The 26,455-nt window shown below is 40.0% G+C and overlaps 1 protein-coding gene across 1 annotated transcript; it reads right to left on the bottom strand.

The window, feature by feature from the left end:
- Nucleotides 1-4,040: 4,040 nt before the first annotated feature.
- Nucleotides 4,041-10,845, bottom strand: gpr78b (G protein-coupled receptor 78b). Its single transcript, XM_038732913.1, has 3 exons — nt 9,080-10,845; nt 8,849-8,962; nt 4,041-7,070 (listed from the first exon to the last, which is right to left on the bottom strand). Exons 1-3 carry the CDS (start codon nt 9,748-9,750, stop codon nt 6,833-6,835), a joined length of 1,023 nt encoding a protein of 340 aa, XP_038588841.1. The 5' UTR covers nt 9,751-10,845; the 3' UTR covers nt 4,041-6,832.
- Between the last annotated feature and the right edge of the window lie 15,610 nt (nt 10,846-26,455).

The following is a 26,455-nucleotide window of genomic DNA, read 5'->3' on the forward strand; positions in this document are numbered from 1 at the left end:
TTCACTGGAGCTTCTCAGCAGCTACCTTCCGTGCACATACGGTTCAAGTGTTGTTGTTAGCGTCGTTAGCTCTGTCAGACTACGACTTCATATTTATATAAAAACTGGACATTGCTGGGAGAAAAGAAAGCGAGGAGGTTGAACTACCTAGTGCGTTCAGAAAACATGTGTCTGTAACTTTATTCCAGCTATCATTGTACTTTACTGTGACCAAGTTAGCATAGCATAGCCCTGATCGATCCAAACTCCATTCAGAAAACAAACATTTTAGAAGTTGTTGTCCTGCTGTCTTGCTGACAGACCTGACAAAGCATGAATTCATATGTTTAACAAATCTGTTTCATATTGTAGTTATTTTGGCATCAGTTTAATCTGTTTTATTGCTATTTAATCACAGCAAAATGTTTACTTTGGGTTCAAACAGTTGTAGTAATGGCGAGTTGTGTTTATTCACATTATCGCGTTAAAATCGCTTTCTCGCGTTGTGTGCGAAAGCACCATAACAGGCAGCTTTCGTGTTATTGCCGCAAGTCTTCCGGATTGTACCACAGATATAAAACAGATTTATTCTTCTGCTTCTGCTAACCCTACTCTGCAAGTAATTTTGTGACTGCATTCCCTTTGTGCGTTTCTTTTTTTTAGTCATAATATAGTTTTTAAATTTAATTCCTAATGGTCTTAAATTTGACCAGGTGAAACCTGCAGAAATCCTGATACTGTTCCTTTACCACGTCTACCTGAATTAAAAATTTGCATAGTGTGGGACTTCTTATTTTAAAAAATCTTTATTTGCTTATGATTCCATAAAACTACACATTAAAGCTCCCTTTTATATTATTTCAGTAAAAGTGCTGCTCATGGAATAAAGTCGTTTTTTCCACAAAACCAGTTCTTGAAGTGGGGCGGGACAGCTTCTCCCAAGCTGCCGGTACTCTTCTCTGCCCTCTCCATATCAGAAGCTCTGGGCGCTTCGTGACGCTCACCTGTTCCCGTTATCTCCTGCCTGCTAAACTCATTTCAAGAGATGAGGGAGCTCGTTGCACAATGTAGCTCGTCAATGCCACTTGTCATGAACCGACCAATCACAGTCTGGATGGGGCGGGACATTTAAATATATTAACTGAAATATATTAACTGAAAAGTGTCATTTGAACTGGGGACGCTGAAAGTTTTTTGGGAGTACTGGCACCTATTTTTGTCCACTTCAAGCACAAAACACAGTAAAGTAAGTAGTAAAAGGAAATTTTATTAAGCTCAAGATTCAAATTATCATCGCTTAATACCAAAAAAATCTCATTAAGAATCTGGAAATAGAGAATGTTCAACATTATTGCGAAAAAGAATGAAAACAAATTGATTATCAAAATTGTTGCTGGTTAATTATCTGATCAAGCAGTCAATTACTTAGTCTATTCAGCTTTATGCAAGATGTGCCTTATTTTGTGTCAAATGTAGAAGATGTGAGAAGATGATACTAATAAAGAGAACTTGAATTGTAATAATGGAGTTGTATTCGTATTTTTCAGGACTATCTGAAATGGGCATTTTGTAAATTTTAAGGTGACTAGTAGTAATTTTGTTGAGTGAGTTTCCATTAGTATTTGAGTCTAGCATACTAAGCATCAGTGAATTCAATGTAATTTAGTATGCAGAAATTACATGTTATTTAAAAATGTATTATATTTAAGTTAAGGTTTACTCAAAAATATTATTACCACTACTATCAAAGTTTGAGGTAATCACAAATATTTTGAGTATTCTGAACTTTGGGTTTACAGTGGTATTATAGTATTTTAATTATCTTACTGTTATTGTGAATTGTCTCCGTAAAAAATGCGCATATATTTGAATATTTTTAAATGCAAATTTGCAAGATGCATCTAATTCATTGATATTAATTAATTTTGTAATATAATCCTATTGTTGAAATTTTATTCACCGCCACATGATTACACACCTTTTCTGATGACAAAATGTGCTTAAATTGTAAAACACAGAATTCAGAAAACATTCAGCATTTGGGAAAAATTTAAACAGAATTCATAGCGCTGTATCGATGGTTTCGTCGCCCTAATATCTGAATGTAGCAATGGAGCTATGATTCTCAGATAGGCATAAGATGGATCAAAACCTTTGATTGTCTCAAGAGGAGACTTAATTTGCATCAAGACACAGAGGAGGTGATTGCTACCTGACCTGATTTCTGTTCAAATGCGCAAAGAGGGGGAAAAAATCCTTGGGACTATTACACACAGAAGATTTTGTCACGGCTACTTACATTTTCTAAGTGAGCTTGTTTTACTCATTCAGCTAATTGTAGGGTCTTCTCTCCTTTAAGCTGAGCTGATCTGAATTAGCATAATGGGAAGCATAATTATTCATCATGAAAACAGGCGCAGGGCCCCTGGGTTGAAGACTGAATAGAGTATCCTGAGATCGAGTGTGGCCCTGCGGCTGTAATGGGTGGAGTGAGCAGGGTGGTGTGAGCAAGAGTAAAAAAATAGAAATACTACTGTATCCTTCAGCTAAATCAGGAATATGAATTAGATCCTTAATGTGGTCATTTATTATGCAGATTATTGCCCAGCCCAGTGAATGGACATGAAGCCTTCTGGGAGAGATGACACCCTGTGGGAGTGAGTTTCATCAGATTTCTCTGCAAAAACTGATACAGGTTTTTTATAATAAAAAAAATTGTTAAAACAAAAAAATTTAATAATAATAGAAAGATTACACAATCATAAGCCTGGCAAATAATAAAAGCGCACTGATCTTTGTGCAAGCTGAATGACTGAAGAGCACCCAGAGAGAAAGCATGCAGACACAGGGAGAACATGCAAACTCCACACAGAAAAGCCTGGGACGACAAAGGTTCAAACCCAAGACCTTCTTGCTGTGACGTGACAGTGCTTGTGGGCATAAATGCCTTCACATTCAGTCTGTAAAGGTTAGGAAACTTTATGCTATGCTATATTTCTAGTCACTTTAGCAGCAAAAAAATACATATCTATTGGATGGATCACTGTGAAATTTCATTCCTGGTCCCCAGAGGTTACAACTGACATAATGATGAATGCATTGATGGATACATTTCCATCAAACTTGGTAAAGATCTCCTCAGGATAAATTATAATAAAATTAGTGTTTAAGCTGCTGTTAGCAATATTTTTGTACTAACAATGTATCAAATGACAATGTGAAAACAATGCAACATGTGAAAGGGGCCTATTCGTAGTGATGAACCTGTAATTATCACGCAACTTTACTGTTTTGTTCACTCTCCTAGCACCAGTTGTGGCCGCAGTAGGCAGCTGTTTTCAGTAAAGAAGCTCTGAACACTTCCCACTGTGAACTCAGTGGAGCATTTTCCCCTGGTGTGGAGTGGTAGAGAACAAAAACAGAGCTAAACATCCACATGTTGTCATTCTAACATTTGCTAACATTAGCATATAGCTCAAAGCACTGCTGCGTCTACGTACAGACCCTTAGAAACACTAGCATGGCCGTCTTTGTTTTATTCCTTGCAAAAGGATGATGATACAAGATGTCATCTTCAGTAGGCTACTTGCAGACTGGGGCATGTTCCTCTGAAGTGAACTATGTTTAAATTCTCCTTGAGCTCATCATAAGTTTATACTGAAGTATGAAGTAAGAGTGTCAGAAGAGTCACAGAGAAAATATAGTTTGAAGAGTGGTTTGACACTCTTTGAACTCACTCAGTTGACTTAGTTCTTCAACATGTTTTGCTCAGCATACATTTTCATTTCATAATCACCAGTTTCTGATGATTGTGGTTAATTAGATGATGTTTTAATATAGCCAATTTCACTAACAAGGACAACAATCAACAGATACGATTAAATGATTTATTGATGAGCAAAACAGAAAGATGAACAAGGCTTGCGGTTGCTGAATAGATTTTCGAAAGCACGATAGGGAAATCTGCCGTAGCACCCGGGCACGGACTCCCCTATGGTCGCCCTATGGAGAGGAAGAAGGAGATGAGGAGACCAAAAATTATATTTGACCTGTCTGTTTAATTGCACTTGGCAATAATGCTGCTGAAACAAAGATTGCTCATGTGACACCACAGTCAATTTTTATTCCATGTATCATCTGCGATATAATTAGGGCCACGGGGCAGATGGATGCAAAACAATGTAATGCAGAAAGAGGTGTGTAGCTGGTGGTAAACAAGGAACCAAAACAGTTTTATTTCAGGATAATTATGTTTCCTTACCTGTATCCATCAATTTCATCTACTGAATATTGCCTATAATCTTCCCATAATCCTAATAAAACTATTTCCCACTTAGTGTCCTAGACTTCTAACTGTACTGCTTGAATTGGATTTACAGACTTACAAAAGAAATTGAAGGCCATTATCTAGATTCACTGACATTACTGTGAAAACATTAATATCTTTAATAGCTTTATAATTGACAGATTTTATTGCACAGATTCCACTAATAGCTAATCACACTGCCAAAGAACAGCAAGTGGCTCACAGCAGGAGAAATACATGTGCATAAAGTACATCCACAGATAATAAAGCAGCTATTCTGGTTAAAGTATAGAACAGCTGGAGTCACATATTCAAATCTGGCACAAACACAAAACGGTGTATTCACTAGCAAGGACCACGCCACAACAATGTGTGATTTAGAGGTATATGCAAATATGGAGGATGAATTAATGCATGTAGAGGGGAAGGGTGATGGTGGAAGAAGGATGTCGTCTGATAGGCTGGTCTGAGAGGGTGTACAGGAGACCGGTCATAGAGACTCAGTGTGGGGGTTCCGTCTCGGAGGTGTTTTCGCCCAAGCTTATTTCAAGCCCCCCAGACAGTACCTAGATGAGACATGAGAGAGCTGCACCCTGATTGAACAGGAAGAAATGAGGGGATGAAAGGATGTGGGGGTGAAGGGATGAGGGGATAAGGGAACAGAAGATGAGCGGATGTGTGTAGGGATGAATAGATGAAGGGAAGGGAAAGGGAGGGTGGGTCGAGTGATCTGAAACAGCGTGCTGTTGAGCGTGGATCATTGTCTGTCTTGAGTCGAGCAACCTGTAAACAAGTGGAGCAGGCTGAGCAGTATATGTAGCCTGACACGTGATTGGAGGTGTGGTTGAGGCGTGGCCCCGCTCCCGAACCTAAGTTAACAAATTAACTTCATTTTAAAGCACTTTGAAAGCATTCCTATGCTACATCACATTGCTCCCCCTTTATCTAGACAAAAAGGTGTTCCTGGACAATGCAAAATATATAATAACATCATGTAAATATCCATAGAAAGACTTTCTCCAGTCCACTGGCAAAACAAACAGCAGTTGTACAAACGCATTTCAGTCAAAAGTGGGCTATCTCTAGTACATTCAGTTACAATCTGACACTTTAAAGGATAAGTCGGGTGATATTCTGTGTTTTCCTTATTGTCATCAAATTCCATGAAAAGAACAACACCAATAATGAATGGATCCTACTGACAAGTATGTGTAGCCACCGATCCCAATCTTCAAATAAATTCTCAATCACATCATCCCTTCCTCCTAGACTCAGGGGTGCGCTGGTTTAATTCACAAGAGAGTTGGATTTAATTAAATGAAACAAGCGTGAAAACAAAGATGCTTTGCAGACTAAGTGGCGTAGACCAGACATTCAAAAGTTCTGTTTTATATACTCTGTACTGCTGTTATAAATACTCACCTGTGCACCAAAATGTTTAATAATCTGTTTCAGAAACTGGTCCCCAAAAAATGCACAGTTTGAGTAGCATTTGCTAAAAACTACAGTATGTGTCCAAGTCTGTTGTCCTGTCTGTATTTCTACTGTCAGTCTCAAATAAAGGCAAAAAATATACATAAAAAAATAAAACACACTAATCTTCAGTAGGAGCCAATGGGCTTGGAGAAATCAGGAAGTATTGTGTAACACATTGTCGATTTAGTTTTTTTTCAAAGTGTGTTGGCAATAACATCAAACAAAAATACAGAACATCACCAACCTTATCATTTATTATCAAGGTGTAAATGTTATTTGCCGTTGGCTCCCGTTACTAAAGTAGCTCTGAGAGACTTAGACAAAGTGCATCAATACTCAGTGACTGTCGTGAAACTGCAAAGTAGTCTAACATAGTCAATACAGAACATGGCAATTATGTGCTGCAGTGGAGTCTCCACGCATTTAGTAAGAGTACATCAAGTCTCTGAAGCAGGAACAAACAGTCTTTCCCTTCTTCATATCTTCACGCCACTGCCTATCGACCATCAGCGTGTAGCTCTGTCCCCGCGTTTTGTGGCGGCACAAAGGTCACTACATGTGGATTTGCCAAAATCATTAGAAAGTGGTTGGTACAACACAAAAGGCCACTTTATCCATGTCTCTCTAAGCGAAGAAAGGGCCCCATCTCCAGCAGTGTGGGCCTTCAGTTTGAGATTAATCTGAACCCATGACTTATTCGATGAAATTGATTTGTCTGATTTGTGTGGTTTTGTCTGTTTTGCCATCGGCGATGAATCACAGATCCCTTGTTTACCAATGCTGTCTGAGGCAAACGTCTTCCACATCAGACCTGTCGCTCCCTATCTATCGGCCCCTTCGCCCGTTCATCCTCCCCCTCATTGCTGTCTTCTCATTCTCCTCCACCCACTCTGTTCCTTATCCCCCCCCCGCCCACAATCTGTCCCCTCTATCGGCTCTCTTTTCCCTTCCTAACAATATCCTGCCCTCATCGTCTCTCTCCTCATTTCTCTTCCTCCACCCACTTTCTTCCAAGATGCAACCTTTATTTTTGGCCTGCAGTGTGTATCTGTCATGTCCGCGCGATTGCCATTAGCTGATCCTCTGGAGACAGTAGTCGTTCTCTGTGTCTAAAGAGCTGTTGTGGCCAGACGAGGGGTACAGGTCGCGGCGGAGCAGCCTGTTGACGACAGTGACCAGGACTTTCTTGTACTGCTGACGTAGGAGGGAGTAGGCGAAGGGGTCGGACGCAGCCTTGCTGTATGTCAGGCACTTACTGATGATTCCCCAGTGGCGGTTGATGTCCACGAAGGGTAGAAGCTCGGCCAACCTGAAGGGGCGGCAGCAGAAACATGACTGAACAAAGTACATTTCAGTCCAATTGCCATTCAGAACTCTTTTGTTCTTCAGTTTTTCAAATGTTCAAGAAGATGATTAGGTAAGACTGAGCCTATAGAGCTTTTAACACATTAGGGACAGCATGAAAATTATTAGGGGTGCCATGTGGACAATATCCACACAGAAAATTCACATAAATCACTGCTCCACTAACAAAATGGTACTCTATTTCAAATCGTTTATGCACCTTGTTTATGATTAGTTAGTATGGAAGATTCTAAGTGCCTACATAAAAACAAACCAAAGAAAGTTCAGTGACATACAAGTCACATTGTAATATGTATTTCCCTTATAAGTTTCCATTCACTATGACATAATTGAATGAAAAACATTACTTAAAAGGACACTTATTAGCTCTTTGTTTCTAATAACTGAATGAATTGTATTTCATTGTGACATGAATTTTCAATGTCACCTTAAAATCACAGAAAACAAGGTGAAGAGGTGTACTGCATTTCATTGTTGTCCAGCAGAGAACATCTTTAACCTGCACATTAAATGCGCAGCACTATCATTTGTTTTCACAGGGAGGTGCAGGGGAGCTTCTTTTTTTTTTGAGATAGCATTTTAAATCTTTCTCAGAGAATACATAAAAAGGAAATACCTTTAGCTTAATACCTTTAGCGAAATACCTTTAGCGATGCCTACTGCATTTCACTTTATTTCTTTGATTTGTTGGTATAAAGGCATTTCAAGTCTTATCCATCAAACTTGGAAAAAGATCTCCTCAGGAGAAATTATAATAAAATTAGTGTTTAAGCTGATATTAGCAACATTTTTGTACTAACATCTTATTCAACACTGTTATATATGTGTTTTATATGTTTTAGGGAAGAGAGTGCTACAGTTTTCTTAAGTCCAGAGGAAGATTAATAGAAAATGTTAATAAGGCTGCAGAGGGCTTTGCCTTTTAAAAAATGTAACCCATCAATTCACATTCCAATAATTTACATACAGCACCTTGTGTTCTGCTAATTAAAGTAACATTATGAAACAAAAATGTCATGGAAGCACAGAGTCAGCAAATGATGTGTATAAATGCTCATTTCAAAGCAGAACAGATACATGAGTAGGAATTATCATAATTAGTCATTCAGGATGCTTCCAGTGGGTAGGACTGGTCATGAGGCTGCTCCAATTTCTCAGACACTTTTTCCTTGTTAATGTGTCTTGCCTACTCCCTCCCACAAGTGCACGTATCACAAATATCAAAGTGATGGATCATCTGCATTCTGCACCACATCTGGCTGACAACAAACAGATTTGTGGGCCCCTGAGTCTTTTCCTCTTTTCTCTAGGAGCCACTGTTTGTTCCCTGTACTGTATCTATTGTCTTAAAACTGTATTGTGTGTGTATTTCAGTGGAAGCAGCATGGCAAGCCACCTGTTCTGGCTATCTCCTGGTTCAGAGAAATTAAAATAATTAAAATGATCAGGTGAAAATGTGCAGTGTGGTGTTAGCCAGCTGTTATGGGACTGTGCACTCCAGGTGTTGAATTGTCTCTAATCAGATCTTGTGGTGTGACAGGTTTGCATCTTACTGGTCTGCAGAGGACGACAACTCCCGTGAGTCTGGATGCAGAGATGATATTCAGGCTAGTTTTAAGCTCATCAGGCCACTCAATTGCTCAGGCTGTATTGTTATGAACAAAAGTTGTTGCACAGGAGTTTTGCAGTAAATTAAATGATTTATGAGTGAATTCCACTTACCTTGTAATTACATAAGGAGCAAAGCAGATGATGAATGAGCCGATGAAGATGCTGATCTTCTTTGTGGCTCTCTGCTTTCTGCTCTTTTGCTCAGCTAAACATCTTTGTTTCACGCTGAAACAGCAAAAGGCTTTCAGGCTTTTTTTTTCTTTCAAAATACTGACAAGACAATGAATTATACAGTGAAAAGGAAACATGCGTATATATATATAAATGCATTATGTGACCTACCTTGGGTGAATGTCGACCAGTAGGAAAATAGTCTGCATGGTGATGATGTCAATCCTCTTGCAGTGAAACCTGGCGACTTTCAACACCTTCAAGTAGGTGAAGCACAGGATGAGCAGGGAGAGCATGAAACTAGTGGCGTGGAAAACGACTGTGAAGATTGTGAACTTAATCCTGTCGCTGCCTTCCTCGCTCGGCTGCAAGGTGCAGGACGCGTAAACGTCGCTGTAGTCGACCCAGGAGAAGAGCAGCGCCGTCAGGGAGAAGGTGAAGGAGTGGAGCCAGGAGTAGCACACCATGATCAGCGCGTCCTTGTAGCGCATTTTAGTGGAGTAACTGAGCGGGAAGACCACCGCTATCCACCGGTCTATGCTGAGGGCTGCCATACTCAACATGGTGTTTGCGGTCAGAAAAGTCTCCAGAAAGCTCACCGTGTGGCAAACGCAGTCGCCAAAAGGCTGCTGGTTCCTGATAATCCCCACCAAAGTGGCCGGCATGTTCAAAACGGTGATGAGTATGTTGCAGAAGGACAGGTTCATGGTGAAAACACCGGGCACCTGCCGGCGTATCTCGGTGCTGTGGACGAAACATAGCAGCACCAACAAGTTTGACAACAGCGAGACGACCGCGACCACGACGATGAACAAAGCGAAAATGATTTCAGCAAAGTCCATGTCTCACTCCAGAAAGTCCACCCTCGGGTTACCTGCGCCTGTTGTCGACGATGAGCACTTACAATCAACCATGGTCACCCGTCGCTCATCCCTCCAGAGGCTCCCAAAATTCATTTCACTTAAATCCCCGCGTGTCCGCGCGCCGTCGTCCTCTCCAACTTCCACGAGCGCTGTCCAGCGTGCTGAACGGAGCATCCGCCGCCACCATCTCCCTCATCAAACTTGCTGATTAATTCCCATTAACGTCCGACAAGTGCACGAGTGAAGCTTTGAGAAGTGAAGCAAGTAAGGCGTGCGTGGCAAAAAGAGCGCAGGCTACCCCGCTCATCAGAGACAGGTCTATAGGGGACTGAGGAAAGCAGCATGCCAATCCTGTTGCTGATCCTTTTTACATATGACGTGAAGAATCACAGCTAGAGGCAAGAGAACAACTTGTCCTACAATCACAGAAGCATTTAAAGTCTCACCTTATTCCCTACATATTGGAGTACTTCTATGATGAGATGTTTCTCTCTGCCCGTTGTTTGATTTCCTTGCGGAAACTTGTCAATCATCCCGCATGAGTTATTCACGTGCGAGTTTCTGGCGTCGTGCGCATTGATCACACCTTGCCTAAAAATCAATGTGGATCTGGAGGCGAGAGGGCGCAGAGAAATCCAGGGGTGTGCAACTGGATAATTAGAGACGCTTCTGCCGTGACCAAATGGCACCAGGTGGACCCGCGCGCCTGAGAGGCACGGGGGCAAATAGATCCTTTTCCTGAAATGAATTATTCATAGACCCACGGCTACTGTAGATTCACAGGGTGCTATAATAATTTGTGTTTGGTATGCAAAAATATATAACAGGACTGGCATTTAAAAGATAACCTGCTGTTGGTAGACTATGACTGAAATCAGAGTAGGTTTGTATTTTTAAAATATGATATAAATAGGCTATGAGTTTGTGCTCATGAAGACTAAAATGTCTGGGAGATTTTCAGAAAGCAGAAACACAGTATGTTCTAATAGGGAAACTTAGATGTCTTGTTTTATATTTCTACCTAAATTTCTACACTGAGACTGATCAGTGCCACAGCCAACTTAAATCCCCGTATTTTCTAAGATTCCTGGTTTACTAATTTGTTGAACAATCAAGCAAATCACCAATCAACAAAACGACAAATTCACATAGCAACACCCGATCTCATATTGCCGCCCCTGAAATAAACTAAATAGTTAACAGGGGGGAAAAGCGCGTTTTAGAGTTTTGTCTTTATTTCTTTCTTTTTTTTTCAAGTTACTCATAGAAAGAACATTTGAGCACAACGTCTTTCACGTCCACTGGTCCATCCGTCCATGAACCAAAAGCCTTGTGGTAGAAGTAGATGCATTTAACATTGTAGCTGATATTTATTAAAATATTAGTGAAACGGTGTTTTAGTGTCACATTTTGTCAAGATAAGAATCACTGGATCTTTACTCATTTATTAGGTTTTTTTTGCAGGAGTACCAGCCACAATGTATGTGCTTCTCCAGGAGGAGGAAGTAAGTTGGAAAACACCTTTGTACTTTTTCACAAAAAAATAGAAGCTGGATTAAATTTATCATGTTTTATAGATCAAATATAAGCTATTAGCAAGAAGAAGTTTGGAGTTGCCTGGTTGTGAATAATCACTGTGTTTGGTTTTTAATCCTTTCTGCTGTATTTGGTAATAACACAATTATACATTTTGTTAATCCATTAATAAATGCTCATGAGTTTCTCACTTTCTAATAAGCCATCATGTCAGTAGTGGTAAATGTGGGCAATTCACTAATGACCACTTTTTACAATAACCCAGTTAGTAAGCTGTTGGATTTTGATCCAAACCTTTCCCAGAAGCTAAGGGATCTAACAGTTCTTGTTAATAACTGTAAAGCATTAGTAAAGCATAGGTGAATTATTTATTAACCATTAATAATTATAATAATAACGCCTCTACTTACTACTTATTTACCCTTTATAAAGGTTAATCTATCAGATAGTGGACCCCCACACACACATTCTTCCTTTCTATGTCGATCTTTTTTCTCCTTTGAGAAAGTAAGAACATGTTGCAACTATGTCCAAATAAGCTACCACCTTGAGGTAATAAGACTAAAACATAAAGGATTGCATTATAAAAACAAATTTGCTCTAGGAATTGAAAACCATCGGTGTTTGTTTTAATACAAGGCATTAAAATGGTACCTACTCCAAATTGGAGCTGCATACTGTAGCCAGCAACAAAAGTGCACTTCAGAAATGTTTGTGCTCGTTACTGAGTCATGCCCGATTCTGGAGAAGCTCGTGTAGACAGTGACTCACTGGGGTCAGACACAGCCTGCAGGGGGTTTGTATATCTTTTCTCGTTTTCATTCGCTTCATACTCCCACTTGTTATGAGGCTTGTGCTGGGCTGAATCCCCTTCCCCTCCAATTATGTGCACTATTTTATGTATTGAAGCGCGATACAGTATCAGAGAATTCACTTTACTCAGACCTGCCTCGCTCGTGGCACTGATAGTTGAGTATTTAAAGTGATTAGGTGAGTCATCATTAAATGTAGTTTAGGGAAACCCTCAGGCGAACTGTATTCTAGCAGTAATGAAGCTATTACAGCACTGAGGGTGTGTTTGTGCCAGTATGTGTTTCAATGCGCATGTGTTTTTTTGTGTGTGCAGGAGTCAGAAAGTCAGACAGACAAAGCAGCAGTGGGTGATGTCAGTCACCTACAAACAAGTGATCAAATGCCCGAGAGAAAGCTACAGCTGGGCTCCTGGGGGACAAGTGCAAAGCTATTTATAGGCCTGATGCGGTGTCACCTCCAATATAACTCTTAGTGCCGGTGTATTACCTAACCGAGGTATCAGAGCGAAGCACTGAACACAGCTTTAGAACCGCAAATGAGATTGCTTTTACAGGATGCTTTGATGTGTGTTGAGTAACCAGCCAATGCAGTTTAGGTATCCACTAAAATGCCTCAAGGAAGTATAGCAGTTTAACAAATTCATTCGAACACTGCGACTGCAAAACAATTATTTGGACTTACAATATCTGTGAATTGTTTAGTACATTAAATGCCAGTGAAGAGTGAGAAATAGCCCATGGCAATTCCCCAGAGCTAAAAGGTGTCACATTTAATTTGCATTTTATTTCGGACCAATATTCCAAAACACAAACACACTCAATTTACAAGGCAAATCCAAACATTTCAGAAGCTGGAAGCAGCAAATATTCTAACTGATCAGGCTGTACATCAAAGTGTTGGTCAACTCACCTATAGTGCTGAAAAGATAAGTAAACAAGAGTCTACAACCATGCTAGCAGCTCTGCAAGACTGTACGCAGGCAAGGTGGCATATCAGCATGCTAATATGCTCACAATGACAATGCTAACATGCCAGAGTTTAGCAAGTATAATGATTACCATCCTAGTTTAGTGCGTTACCATGCTAACAGAATAAGTCAAAACTGAAAGATAGTGGCTCTGTGAGACCGTACTTGTTAATGCTAACATCAGCATGCTAATATGCTTCTTGTGATGGACAATTGTTTTTACTATTTTCTGAAAATTTGCAGACTAAAGTTATTGATTAATATTGAAAATAATCGTTAGTTGCAGGCTGACTTATCTACTTGAAGATGAAAAAAAACAGGCTTATATTAGACAACTCAGATTGTTAAATTAAAGTGAATCATTGAGTGTACAGTGCACAAATAGAGCAGCACAATGAGTGTCATGTTTTTGCAGCAAGGGCCAGACTGGAACAGAGCACACTGAGAGCAAAATGGATCTTTGTGGGCACCTCACGACCTCAGCCTTATAACAAAGACTGTTCTGAAAGCTTTCAACTTGCCATTCCAACCAGAGATCTTACATAACAGCATCTGACCTTCATCCAAACCAACATCCTGATCGCCTTCAGGCAGCAAGAGAAGTGCCTTAGATGTTCAGAAAAAGTGTGATCTCAGCACAGTAACAAACCCTCCCCGCGGCCCTCCTTCCTACCTGGAATGTCACTTGGAGCTTGTACCTTTTTTAATTCACTGCCTTTACAGTGTCCCAAGAGCACAGAGTACCACCTCAGGCCAGGAAGGAGGGGGTGCAGGGGTGATCACAGGTCATGCATTAGGTAGCTTGGCGGTTGGTATGTCTTGTCTCTGAGTCACAGCACAAGATACAGTAGTGGGTAACATGATGCCTTTGGACATACTCAGAAGCAGTGTGCAAATCCTAACAAGACTTTATCATGCGCTAGTCAACCACTAAATCATTCATAGATGAGACTTTTTTTCTGCATATTTTAGCCCATTTACTAATTGTATGTACTAATTGAATTTTTGATTGATTTCCCATCTTTAAGATACTAAGATAATCCAACAAAGTGAGCTTTTAGTCATCTTCATTTAGTTAGACTTTATTTATAAGAGATGTTGTTATTGGGTGATAGTAAAATTGGACAATGATGCGCTAAAAAAATAAGATGCACTAAGTGAGTGGGGACTTCTTGAAAAAGAAAAATGAAACTGTACTTGTGCTCTGTTTTCGAAGACTTGTGTCTTTGGTGGGAACCAAGCTGTAACTCCAGATCTGAAAAAGGGAAGCCAATGCCGAAGTGTCTGAAATCTGCATTTTTTCTAATGGCTGGCAGGGGGCGACTTCACTGGTTGCAAAAAAAGGTCAGACTCTATAGAAAGCTGATGATACACAGGGCAACTTTTTGAGCAATATTGCTGGGCAATCTTGCAGGTGGCAAGTCCGACTATGTTGCGAACAGATAGCGGCGGGGCGGGGAAGTGCATTTTGTTTTTTAAGCCTGTTTTCACTAGCCAAAATTAGCATCCCTGTTAAAATCACAGCTAACGTGAATTAGGATGCACCTTGCTAACCAAGCTAGCTGGCGCCACTCTCTCGTCCAAATATGGTCACATCCGTTTCCAAAAAACAAAGATCTTGACCGTCAAACTGCTAAACTCCAGGCTTCAAAACGGTGGTCCGCAAACCAGTGAGTGACATCACAGTAGGTACGGCCACTTCTTTTATACAGTCTATACTAGAAACAGGCTTGGAGCTGAGAAGCACAGAAAGGGAAGCAAAGATGTGATGTATTGACATTAGGACTAACACATTGTCGGTTTTGGTCTTTTTGGAGGGATTTATGGACAATAATAAATAAATGAAATAGCATCAGCTTCATGCTTTTAAGTCTTTATTGTTGCAGTTTCCCACAAGTAACGCACCTCTAACAACTGCATTACAATGTCTGGATAACATAACTTTGCTAGAATACTAAAAGTAACTGATGTGATGGATTGTCTGTTTCAAGCAAGTTTCAGTTCTGTGCAAGTTGATTTCCCATCATATGGAAATTAATTTAACCACAGGTTGCCCTGAAGGTAGGATATCAATTTAAAATCTATTCATAATGCGTTGGAAAATGAACTAAAACATGCAAAACCACCATTTCCTAATTCAGCACACACTTTGTCAGCTTGTCTCTCTGCTCGGTTGCCTCCAGGTTTGCATATAAATAACTTACAAAAATAACTAAACGTCAGTCTGCAGGTTTGCGAACATATAATCACACTGAATATAATAAAACTTTAAATGTTGTTCCTTCAATCCAAAGACAACCAAATACTGTCTATACATCAGCATGTATATTTTTCAACTTCAAATATTGTGCAGACATATAGTTTTAAAAATAGATTTTACCTATGATATTAAGGACACCAATATGTCTGGCAACAAACTATGTGTAGATCCTTGGATATGTCAGATTGTAGTCTGAGGTTCTAGTTTCTACTGGCTCTTTCCAAAATGTATCAGAGATGCGATCAGGTATTTCTTGCCTATCGCTCAACGTCAGCAAAACCGCATGGCTGATTTTTCATTCTAGGAAAAAGGAGGTGAAGACACACACTCCTGTCTACTTCACTGGAGGTGAGGTGGAGCAGGTGATCAGTTTTAGCTTTCTGGGAGTTACACTCTCCAACCTGGTAAAGAGAGCTCTGGAATGGCTGTATTTTTTAATGAAAAGGAAGTAATGCCCTTTTTCTATATTTTGTAAGTCACTCTTATGACACTGTTTTGTTCCTACATTCATTTTTTGTGCTAAAAAAGTGACATTTTTACTGCTTCTGTTGTGGTTATATGCACATGGTAAGTTGGTGGATCACTGGTAAAAAAAAATGGTGCCTTTTATGGTTGGAAAAATACAGCATGATATAATTTGTTATCTGCTTTTGTGGAGCCAATTATTTGAGACTGTGTTCATGTTACCATAAGTCAGCTCATGCTGAGTCAGTATGGAGATACGAAAAGGGCTTGAAACAAGGTCAGAAGTCATTAACCTTTAAAGCGTTCTGTGGTCAGACTCAATCTGCCTATGATCCATCAGGCACAGATCAATAGCTGATCTTAAGGTTAGTGATACCTTGGAAAAATAGTCCCCAGCAGTAAGCCCACCTGAAGTAACGTACCACAGCTCCTACCTTGCACATCATAATGTAGGACACCTGCCTCAAACAGAGATTTTCTGCAAACTGCTTGAGCTACGATTTGTACTACATTTTATTTTAACTGAGGCTATGTCTTACCCTCACCAGAGCAGCCTGCCAGGAAGTAACCTAACCATTGAGGATAAAAATACGTGGGCCTGTTGTGAATGACAGCTCAGGATTTTGTTTACAAGGTTAGTAGTGGTGTGATAAATGGGTCTCCTCCACACTTCTCAGTGTACAACAACATATCTACAGCACACAAAAACAAAACTGAGCTTAAACATCTGCCAGGCATTTACTGTGTGTTTCATGTTCTTATATCTTAGTGGATACTTTAGCCTGAATGCACACTAACCGATGTGTGTCGTGTCACCGTGGGGACAAAAAATGAGGACCCCATGGGTAGAGACTGCTTTTTGAGGGCTAAGGCGTGGTTTTAGGGTTCAGGTTAGGGTTAGGGTTAGGCATGTTCGATGGTTAATGTAAGGGTGAGGGGCTAGGGAATGCATTATGTCAATGAGGTGTGTGTGTGTGTGTGTGTGTGTGTGTGTGTGTGTGTGTGTGTGTGTGTGTGTGTGTGTGTGTGTGTGTGTGTTGTATGTTGCACAATCAGAAAAAAATGACAAATAAAAGTATGACATTAAAACCTGTTCTCATATGTAAGGAGATGAATCATCATGTTGTCTTGCTTGATATTATTATTTGCATACATTAGCATAATGTGTTTTAAAAAGCATTTTCGATTAACATCTTGATTTTACCAAAACAGTTAAGTAAGTAAAATTGTGGCAGACAACTTTAAAACCAAGCATACTGTTTAGCTAAACGCCTGTTTGAATAACAGTTCACATGTGAAATGTTGCATAATTGTTTGTAGATGGGTGATGACTCTCTTACTGATAAATGTTTATTAATTATTATGTTTTAAAAACAATCCCATATATTTATTTAGATTTCAGCATATAATGTATTGCAGTCTATGGAGACCCATTCACTCCCATTGTATTTACAATTCAGCACCTGTATACAGCACAAACCTCATTCAAACTCTGAAGTGCTCAGCATTGCACACTGTACAAATACTCACTATGATGAAATGTATATTTTGTTAAAATGTTATAATGCATTAAAGTCTATGGAGACCCATTCACTCCCATTGTATTTATAAATCAATAACTATCTACAGTATCTAAAGTGAGTACAACCCTCACATTTTTGTAAATATTTGTTTATCTCTTTTCATGTGATAACAATGAAGAAATGACTCTTTGCTACAATGTAAAGTAGTGAGTGTACAGCTTGTATAACAGTGTAAATTTGCTGTTCCCTCAAAATGACACATCACACAGGCATTAATGTCGATGCAGACGGTGTCAAGCATGTGTGGCGGCAGCCAGGTGTGTAGTACAAAGACAAGTGTGTCTTGCCTATAGTCAAGCATGGTGGTGGGAGTGTCATGGTAGCATGAGTACTGCCGGTACTGGGGAGCTACAGTTCATTGAGGGAACAATGTAAATGCTCTGTATTTGTATAGCGCCTTTCTAGTCTTTTCGACCACTCAAAGTCACCATTCACTCACATTCATTCACTGGCGGAACGGTGAACAATTCGGGGTTCAGTATCTTTCCCAAGGACACTTCGACATGCAGCCAGGAGGAGCCAGGGATTGAACCGCCGACCTTCCAATTAACAGCCAAACCAGTGTACCTCCTGAGCCACAGCCTGCCAACATGAATGCCAACATGTACCAAGACATACAGAGGAAGATCCCCTCCCTTCGGAGACTGGGCAAGGCAGTATACAACATAACAACCCCGAATACACCTCCAAGACGACCACTGCCTTGCTAAAGAAGCTGAGGGTAAAGATGATGGACTGGCCAAGTATGTCTCCAGACCTAAACCATATTGAGCATCTGTGGGGCATCCTCAAACGGAAGGTAGAGGAGCGCAAGGTCTCTAACATCCAACAGCTCTGTGATGTCGTCTTGGAGGAGTGGAAGAGGACTCCTGTGGCAACCTGTGAAGTTCTGCTGAACTCCATGGCCAAGAGGGTTGAGGCAGTGCTGGAAAATAATGGTGGCCACACAAAATATTGACACTTGGGCCCAATTTGGACATTTTCACTTAGGTGTGTACTCATTTTTGTTGCCAGTGGTTAGACATTAATGGCAGTGTGATGTGTTATTTTGAGGGGACAGCAAATTTACAGTTATCCAAGCTGTACACTCACTACTTTACATTGTAGCAAAGAGTCATTTCTTCAGTGTTGTCACATGAAAATATATAATCATATATTTACAAAAATTTGAGAGATACATTGCAAACAAATTTCCAAACGCTCACTGTTGTGCACTGATAAACTGTATTTAAGCTCATTAGGACGGCATAGAAAGTTTATGAGTTATATATCATATTCTATTAAAGCCATATGCTGAAGTTTAAAGCCTCCATTATCTCCAGTTGAATCAATAACTCAGCCAATACATATACAATAGTCAGTTTTTCATCCAAATTCATTCAAATTAACAATCACATGCATTTTCTTTGGGAATTGCTTCTATGATGTTTTCTGTGTTGTTACTCACACAATCAAGTGACTGAGTCACAGACCCACTCTGTTAAAGCTCAAACTCATGTCCTGAAGTCCACAAAATGTTTTCATAAATATACACGACCTCCTGTGAAAAAAAACCCCAACAACAACTTGCTACAAAAGCCTTTACAGCACCTGTGTTTCATTGCATTTTCTCAGACATCTGATATGATATGTTATTGAAAATTGAGGCTCAGCACTGCTGACTGGCAAACAAAAGGAGCATGAAATAGCTTTCATGGGTACTGTGCAGCTGCCACAGGTAAAGCAGGACGACTTGTGATGAGTCATGTTCCCATAGCAACACCCCACTGCGAAGTTATCGCACCATCTCTGGCAGCACATGCACTCGATGCGGACGTAAATATCATTTACATGGGGGTTGTTATTGCCATCCAGGGAGATTAGGAAGCTTCCATTATCTGCTGTGTTTTAGTTAATTTACACATCAAAATAAGCACAGAAATTGTTTTCTTTTTATGGCATCTCTGCAACTGGAGGAATATTTTGACAGCGTTCAAAGGCTCAAATGCAGATCCTGACGCACTCGTAAGCTGGCAGTGACATTTCTCATGGTCCTTCTTCATCTCTCCCATAACCGAATGGTCTCTCCCACCCTCAGATAGCCCTTGTTTTATCGAACCTGAGCAAACAGAATGGTTCGGTCCGCTGCAGGTGTCCAGAGGTCTGTCAGACCCTTTGCTTTGTTCACAATGAGCTCTCTTTTATCTGGAGACCTATAGGAGTGGCTGGAGAGCTAGCAGGGGTGAGGAGGAAGCATAAATAGATTGCTTTGACCCAATGAGGACAGACCACATAAAGCCGCATTTGAAAGGACTCCTTTAGTGTTTTATTAATGACTCAGTAGGCTATGCCCAGCCTATTTATTGATTTCTTCATCTATCCTTTCATACAGTCAGACATTCTTTATGAAGCCTTGAAATATAAAGAACAATGCAGGAGTTCAGCATTGCAACAAGCTGCTGACTCCAGTATTTGCATTGGATTTAAAGAGCATTCCTCTGATTCAGACCACAGGGTCACAAACACATTGTTATTGCAGAGGGTTCATGACCACAAACTCAGATCATCCAGCGAGCAAACAAACTAGGAAAAGTGTCTTTCTTGGCAGCGGTTGCTCTTGCAGAGAGAGCAGACTGTAACCTGAGTCTGAGTGAAACAGATTGACAGTGAGCCACTAAGCACATTGAGCAGACACACTGCATTCATTATCATTAGGCGACAGGAGCGCTTTGAAGCCAGCCGAGGATCCAGTGGGCAGACAGAGCAGGCCAGCAGGCATGGGATGGAACATTGTAGCTTCTGCAGCAAACTATGAAAAGAGCTTCATAAAGCGTGCAGGCACACTGATGAAGAACACACTACTTCACAAGCCTTTTACAGGGAGGAACAGCCCAGCCCCATAGAAATGATGATGTGCAGAGACCACATCTGCTATCTAAGATTAATGTGCCACTGCATATGAAAGCTTTGATAGTGTTGCAATACATTATTAAAGTAAAACAACAGGCTTCTATTGAAGTTGATGTATCAGTAGGCTGTCTTAAGAGTGTTTGGCAAGAATATTATAAAAGAGCTTTTTGTTATTGAGCATGAAAGGTTATTGTTGACAATATGACTAAGTTTGACAACAATCTTGACTCAACATCCCCTTATTAGCTTTTACCAGAGTTCTCAAACCCTATCTCAGGGTCTTTCTAATTATCTCATCAGTTGTTCATGGCGACTTAGCAAAACTCCATGTCCTGGTGAAGGCCATGAGATGTGGTTGAGAGGACAGTAAGTGGACTTTGAGCTGAATAACTGTGTTGTGAGTGAAATGTTCATTCTCAAATGCTGATTCGAGGAGTTACTTTGTTAAATAAGTTCCAGAAAATGCCATTAAATGGACCTTGAGTTAGGATTTTTCGTATAAATTTAACTTTTGATGTTTTCATGATGCCTATATTTTAATTATATAACCAATTTTCATGAATTCATGGAATTCTTTCCAGTTGTCTAATTTTCTGTAGAGGATATTATTACTATTCTTGAACACTAAACATATAACTTACTCAAATAAGGTGTGACTGTAAGAGAAATAGTTTTGTCAAATTAAATGTGAACATTTCAAGACCTAACAAGCGGTGTTTATCAAGGAAATCAGCTCAAAGGGACCAAACAGAGCAACTGTAATTTTGGCATCCACACATCACTTCCAGTATGAGTGGAGTTCCACCTTATGGTGCCCCGCATTGGGTGCAGAGAGTACTATGCAGAGTACAGTACAGCTTTGTAAATTATCCATCACATCAGAGCCCATCACTGTCACCCATAACAAACCCCCACAGTTTAATGACCCTCTGCAATTACACTGTACTATTACATCATTAGATATTGTGACACAGATGGATTTCATGGTGTGCATTTGAACAGATAAACGTTCATTGTTATTCATTGCAAGAAATATATTGGATGAAAAAAACTGTACATGGGCAATGTTTTGGAACTGAGAAAAAAAATAGGTTTCCTGGTCAATTCAAAAACATACAATGTGTTTTGGGGTTATATAAGTCTATGCTTTGTGAAACTCACTCAGTACTCAGTACAAGTAAAAATTATGACGTTCTCAAACTAAATTTTCACAAAGTGCCATATGAGAATTAATGGTATAGCTTGGCAAACATAACTAGGCCGGCTGGACTGTCTAGCTCTGCATTTTTTTACACGTGAGGCTGCAGTCCGCGCAATGCTCTGGTTATCAATAATTATTTTTTCCCTAAACAAAAACGATATTTGTAAACTGCACATTCAAGAGCAGAAAACCTGAGGTGTAGCACCTCTCTAACCAAGGAGGGCGGACCTTAGCTAACAGTCAGTGGGAACCAGGGTGGATGGCTAATTATTCCCTGTCCTGTCCTATAATAAATTAAATAAAAAAATAACAAAACGTACACATGTTGAATGTTTGTACGTCCTGGCTCTTAAAAATAGTACTTAGCCTAGCTATTTTTCCTGTCTGGCAGCAATGGCTAACCTAGCACTTATGAGTGCTTGAATGTTGTTTTATTAACATCCTAACTCTACCGACAGCGATCTGTTGCTTTTCACTTTCTTCTGACAAATGTACTTGTTGTCACTTTGGATAAAAGCGTCTGCTAAATAATGTCTGTCTCTCTTCACTGTCAACTATCACATAAAGCATAAGAATATTCATACAAGTATGATTTCCCGATTATCCAAGAAAATTAACTCTGAGGCAGAAGAAATGTATTACAAGAGTTTGTGGGTTTTAAAGTTTGTGGAGATGAACAGTTACGGCAGCATTTTCCCTTCTGCCAGTGAATATATTATGAGATCTATAATTTCACCAGCTGTCTCCCGGTTCCCCAGCCCTTTGCTATAGTAAATACATACAAGTGTTGACTCACTCCTCTTTAGCTCTGCCTGTTTTCTCCTCTCGCCCTTGCACAGGCATACATTCAGAGCGAAAGCAGAATCCCCAGTGGTAGCAGTTTGTCCTGCCTGTGCAACTCACAGTACCTCCGCTCTTACTTATTCGTGTCTTAAAGACAAGACTCCCCCAGAACAGGCTGCATTCAAAAACATCTGCTTCGACCGTCCTTCAAGGCATCTTCCAGGCTTGCATGCTCTTAAAGGTGTGGACTGCAGTGTAGTGACTCATGCTAATAAGTCACGGAGGGCTGAACAGGAAAGTAGTCACCACACACACCGCTCTGGGTCAGGACAGCCACTTCAAGCCTTCTGACACAGCAGAGGCACACAGTCATTGGATATTCATAAGGATTTCAAGGCTGCATAGCGGTAGCTTGGATCGGTATGTTAGGTGTACAACAGGAGTGAGCAGTGGAAACATGAAGACTGCAGAAGTCACCGGATTGCACCGCACAAAGGAAGTGTGCTCTCCCTTCCTTGAAAACTACCGTTAACGCACCGCTGAGCGAGCTTCACGGCTCAGTTGTCAGAAGTACAAGACAGTACTTGTACCAGGCAGCCAAGTGTGTGTGTGTATGTGTGTGTAATCTTTCCTTTCTACAACTGCTCCCACTGGCTGTGCCCAAAAACAACTTTGTGTTTTTAGTGAACCTGAAGGTGCTGTCCAGTCTGGGTGAAGAGATGATAGTGCAGTGGGTTTGTTGTTTGTTTGTGTTTATGTCTTCTAGTGTTGTTTGTTTTGGTTTGTGTTGCTTCTTTAAAACAGTATTTTACCTATTTGTTAAGACACAATTAAGCAGTGATAAATTATTATTAATTTGTGAAACAGAAAAAGGCTTTGTATTGTATTTGTATTCATCAGTGTGAAGCTTAAAAATAAAAAGATTATATTTATTTAGTCATTTGGCACCGCCAACCAAAGGACCAAACTACTTTCCAATTTCAAACGATACCCAGCCCTACGGAAGACTTTGTTGAAATAAAATAGCTTGAGGCTGACTAAATAGAAAAGATATCAGGAAAATTCTCTGTTGTTTTTATGGAAATGTGGAAACTGAGTCAAAAGATATACAGTACCAGTGAGCTCCTGCAATCATTCAGTGTGGCAGCAGCGTCGCTTTAGCACTCACTCACAAAACCATCTGACAGTGCTTGAAACAAATACCTGAATTTGGCATAAATTGAGGTCCACCATTTGGACCTTTTCATGGGGGGTTCATCCGTAATTCAGAAACAGTTTGCACAAATCAGTATGAATTAATTGATTTAGCAGCTAATTAATCAATGTCTTGGCAACCTACCAGCTTCAAAGTTTGCGGCCTGTCATGACAGGATTGATTCTGCCACACTGGCAGATGTCATTACTGTTTTAGTGTGGTCCATGCAGTATTAACAAGTGTTACATAACCCTAATCAGAGAAGTAAAGTGAGGCTTTGAGAAACCTCCACACCAGCGAGCAATTTCTCGTTAATCTTTAATTAAGCATAAGGTGCAGCGTCAATTCAACCTTTCTCGACGAGTGCTATTTTCAGCCTGCGTCGCCCACTCTTACTCTCTCTGGGGAGACAGAGGGAGTCGTTAAAAGCAAAGAAGAGGCTACCAAACATTCCTGTCAAGGCGCGATTAGATTGAGGAAACCCATTTTAAAGCAGATGTTTGTTTTGATTGTGGACATACAGGCTGGTCTGAATAATGAAAGCTTCTGCTTTATGTGGCTTTTGGTGTTTGATATCATGCTGAAGATTTAGAGAATCACATTAGCGATGAGGCTGGTGGGTTTTCAATCAAACCTCTACGGTTAAAGTGAAATAGGATGATCTGTTTTGTCGCTTTATTATTTTGATGTTGCCACGGCCACCAAGCTTACATTGTGCACTGAAAAGCCATGTTTACTGTCATTACATGGCCATGTTTCTCACAGTAACATTATGATGACACATAATCATAATACTCTCAAAGACTGCTGCAGTAAATATTTTAGGCCCATTTGTTTCACTACAGCGAAAGTGCCTCGCATAGTACCAAGTAACAGTTGACATGGTCCAACATGAACTAGTCTGATTTAAATCTACCGTAGCTGGAAAAAAATCATATGGCATTAATAATCTGTCTGTAAAAAAAAAATTTAGAAGATCTGCAATTTAGAAGATCTGCACTAGTTTGCATCAGTGAAACTTAAAGGCTTATATGTAGCCTACATATACCAGTACGGTATACGCTAATCATCACAGACTGAAAAGTAAAAGAATAGTTTGACATTTGGGGAAAAATGCTTTTTCACTTATTTGGCAAGCATTACATAAGAAGGGCGATACCTCATCTGTGCATTAAGTGAGGAGCTAGAGCCAGGTAACTCTTAGCTCAGCTTAGCATTAGCTGCAAATGGGAAACTGTTAGCCTGGCTCTGTCCACAAATACGGATGCCAACACGTCTAAAAAAAAGTTTGCTCTACTCAGGCAACTGAGGACAAGCTCTGGTAGGTCACTGAGCTGCACTATTTTTAGCCATCATGTTAAATCGTGTCCCTGTAAAACTACATATTTTCATTTTTACATTTCTTGTTTGTGTACAGATTAAATAAATAGATAAAAATGTCTTATTTGTGAACATTTACAGAGCCAAGCTAGCTGTTTCCCCCTGCTCCTAGTCTTTATGCTATGCTAAGATATGCTAATTGCCTCCTGGCTCTAGCTCCATGCTTATTTTACTGTATGATCTTCTCATCTAACTCTCTGCGAATTCTTTCTTTAAAGGTGGTTATTACTTACTTTGTAGTTGCTTTGATTTAATTCTACTGTAGCACAAAAAGACCTTTAGGCGAATAAAACCCAAATCAAATGTGTGCTCCGGTGGTCAGCTTTAATTAAACAAACAGCACAGCAGCAGCCACATCTGTGTTTTGACACTGTTTGCCCTCCCCTGTGCAGCCACATGTATCTGTTGAACTGTTTAACTTTTCCTTATTGGCTGCCACCGGTGCCTGCCTCCAAGCAAACACAACTACTACAGCGCTGTATTTGGAGAGGCTGTGCTTGATGAAAGGTAATTTAAATGCAGGATTATGTTAATCTGTCATGCAAGAATACAGTTTACCTTCAGTCGAGGTGGGACCATGGTTTGACAGCAGACTTCTGGGTAATGCAGTGTCAGCAGCTTTTTTCTGGGTGATATCAAACAGACTGAGTGTAGCTGTAAAACTACAGTGGTCCAGTAGCCTCAGCTTCTTTTGTGCCACCAGGGTCACCCTGGCCCGTAACCCATAGTAACAACACCCTCTGTCAGGTCTGCCTCTGTGATAACTCCCATTTTCACGTCACATCAGAGCTGCTGCTCTTATGTTGGTCAGACACATTTTCTTTTTTACCTCACGGGGACTGGATGCTCACAGCACTGTAACGTTCTTCACATAATGATCAGCTAAAGGTGTGAATTCATACTAATAGCAAAAAGAGCAGATTTGTGTGTAATACTGCGACATGTTTGCTGGAAACAGAAACAGAAACCAAAATTGAATATACTTGTGTCCAACGAGAATGGTGGCCAAAATCATCTTGAACTACTTAAATGAAATGTGATTGCCAATATGTCTATGTGTGTGATGCCTTGTTTGTTTTTTCTACTGTAATAATGCAATAAATACTTGTTTACTTGTTGAATTTTTTACCTTTACTACCAGCATCTACCCTAAATTCTTCATCTAAATCTGTGAATTTGTAACAGAACCTGTGGGTGAGTGATGAAATGATACAGTGAAAGCTGAACCAACAGTGAAACCATTAGTTTAGCATCTGTCCTGAGCTTCTAAGCTAGCTGTCCTGAGCTAGTGTGAGTTTGTTGTTGTTATGATGATTCGTTGCCTGGGTCACAAAGCGTTTCTTTAACTTGAAGAAAGTTAGAAATAATTGCTTGCTTTGAAACAGCAATCATAGTTTCTGTTTTTTACACAGACAAGACTCTGTGTTCTTATGGAGCATTTTACTTAATGTGAACACCTAAAAGGAAAAACATGTTTAATTCTGTTTCAAAAAATGGAGTTTGAAGCTTTTTACAAATGAAAAATTTGTCATATAAACATGTAACCTCATTACTCAGCATTTTCAAACCTCATTACTCAGCATTTTCAAACTCCCCAGAGACTACAGTTGCT

Source organism: Micropterus salmoides, unplaced genomic scaffold (genome assembly GCF_014851395.1).
Source record: "Micropterus salmoides isolate LMB-PRFRI ecotype aquatic unplaced genomic scaffold, ASM1485139v1 Ms_hic_scaffold_2, whole genome shotgun sequence".
In the NCBI taxonomy this organism is placed as follows: domain Eukaryota; kingdom Metazoa; phylum Chordata; class Actinopteri; order Centrarchiformes; family Centrarchidae; genus Micropterus; species Micropterus salmoides.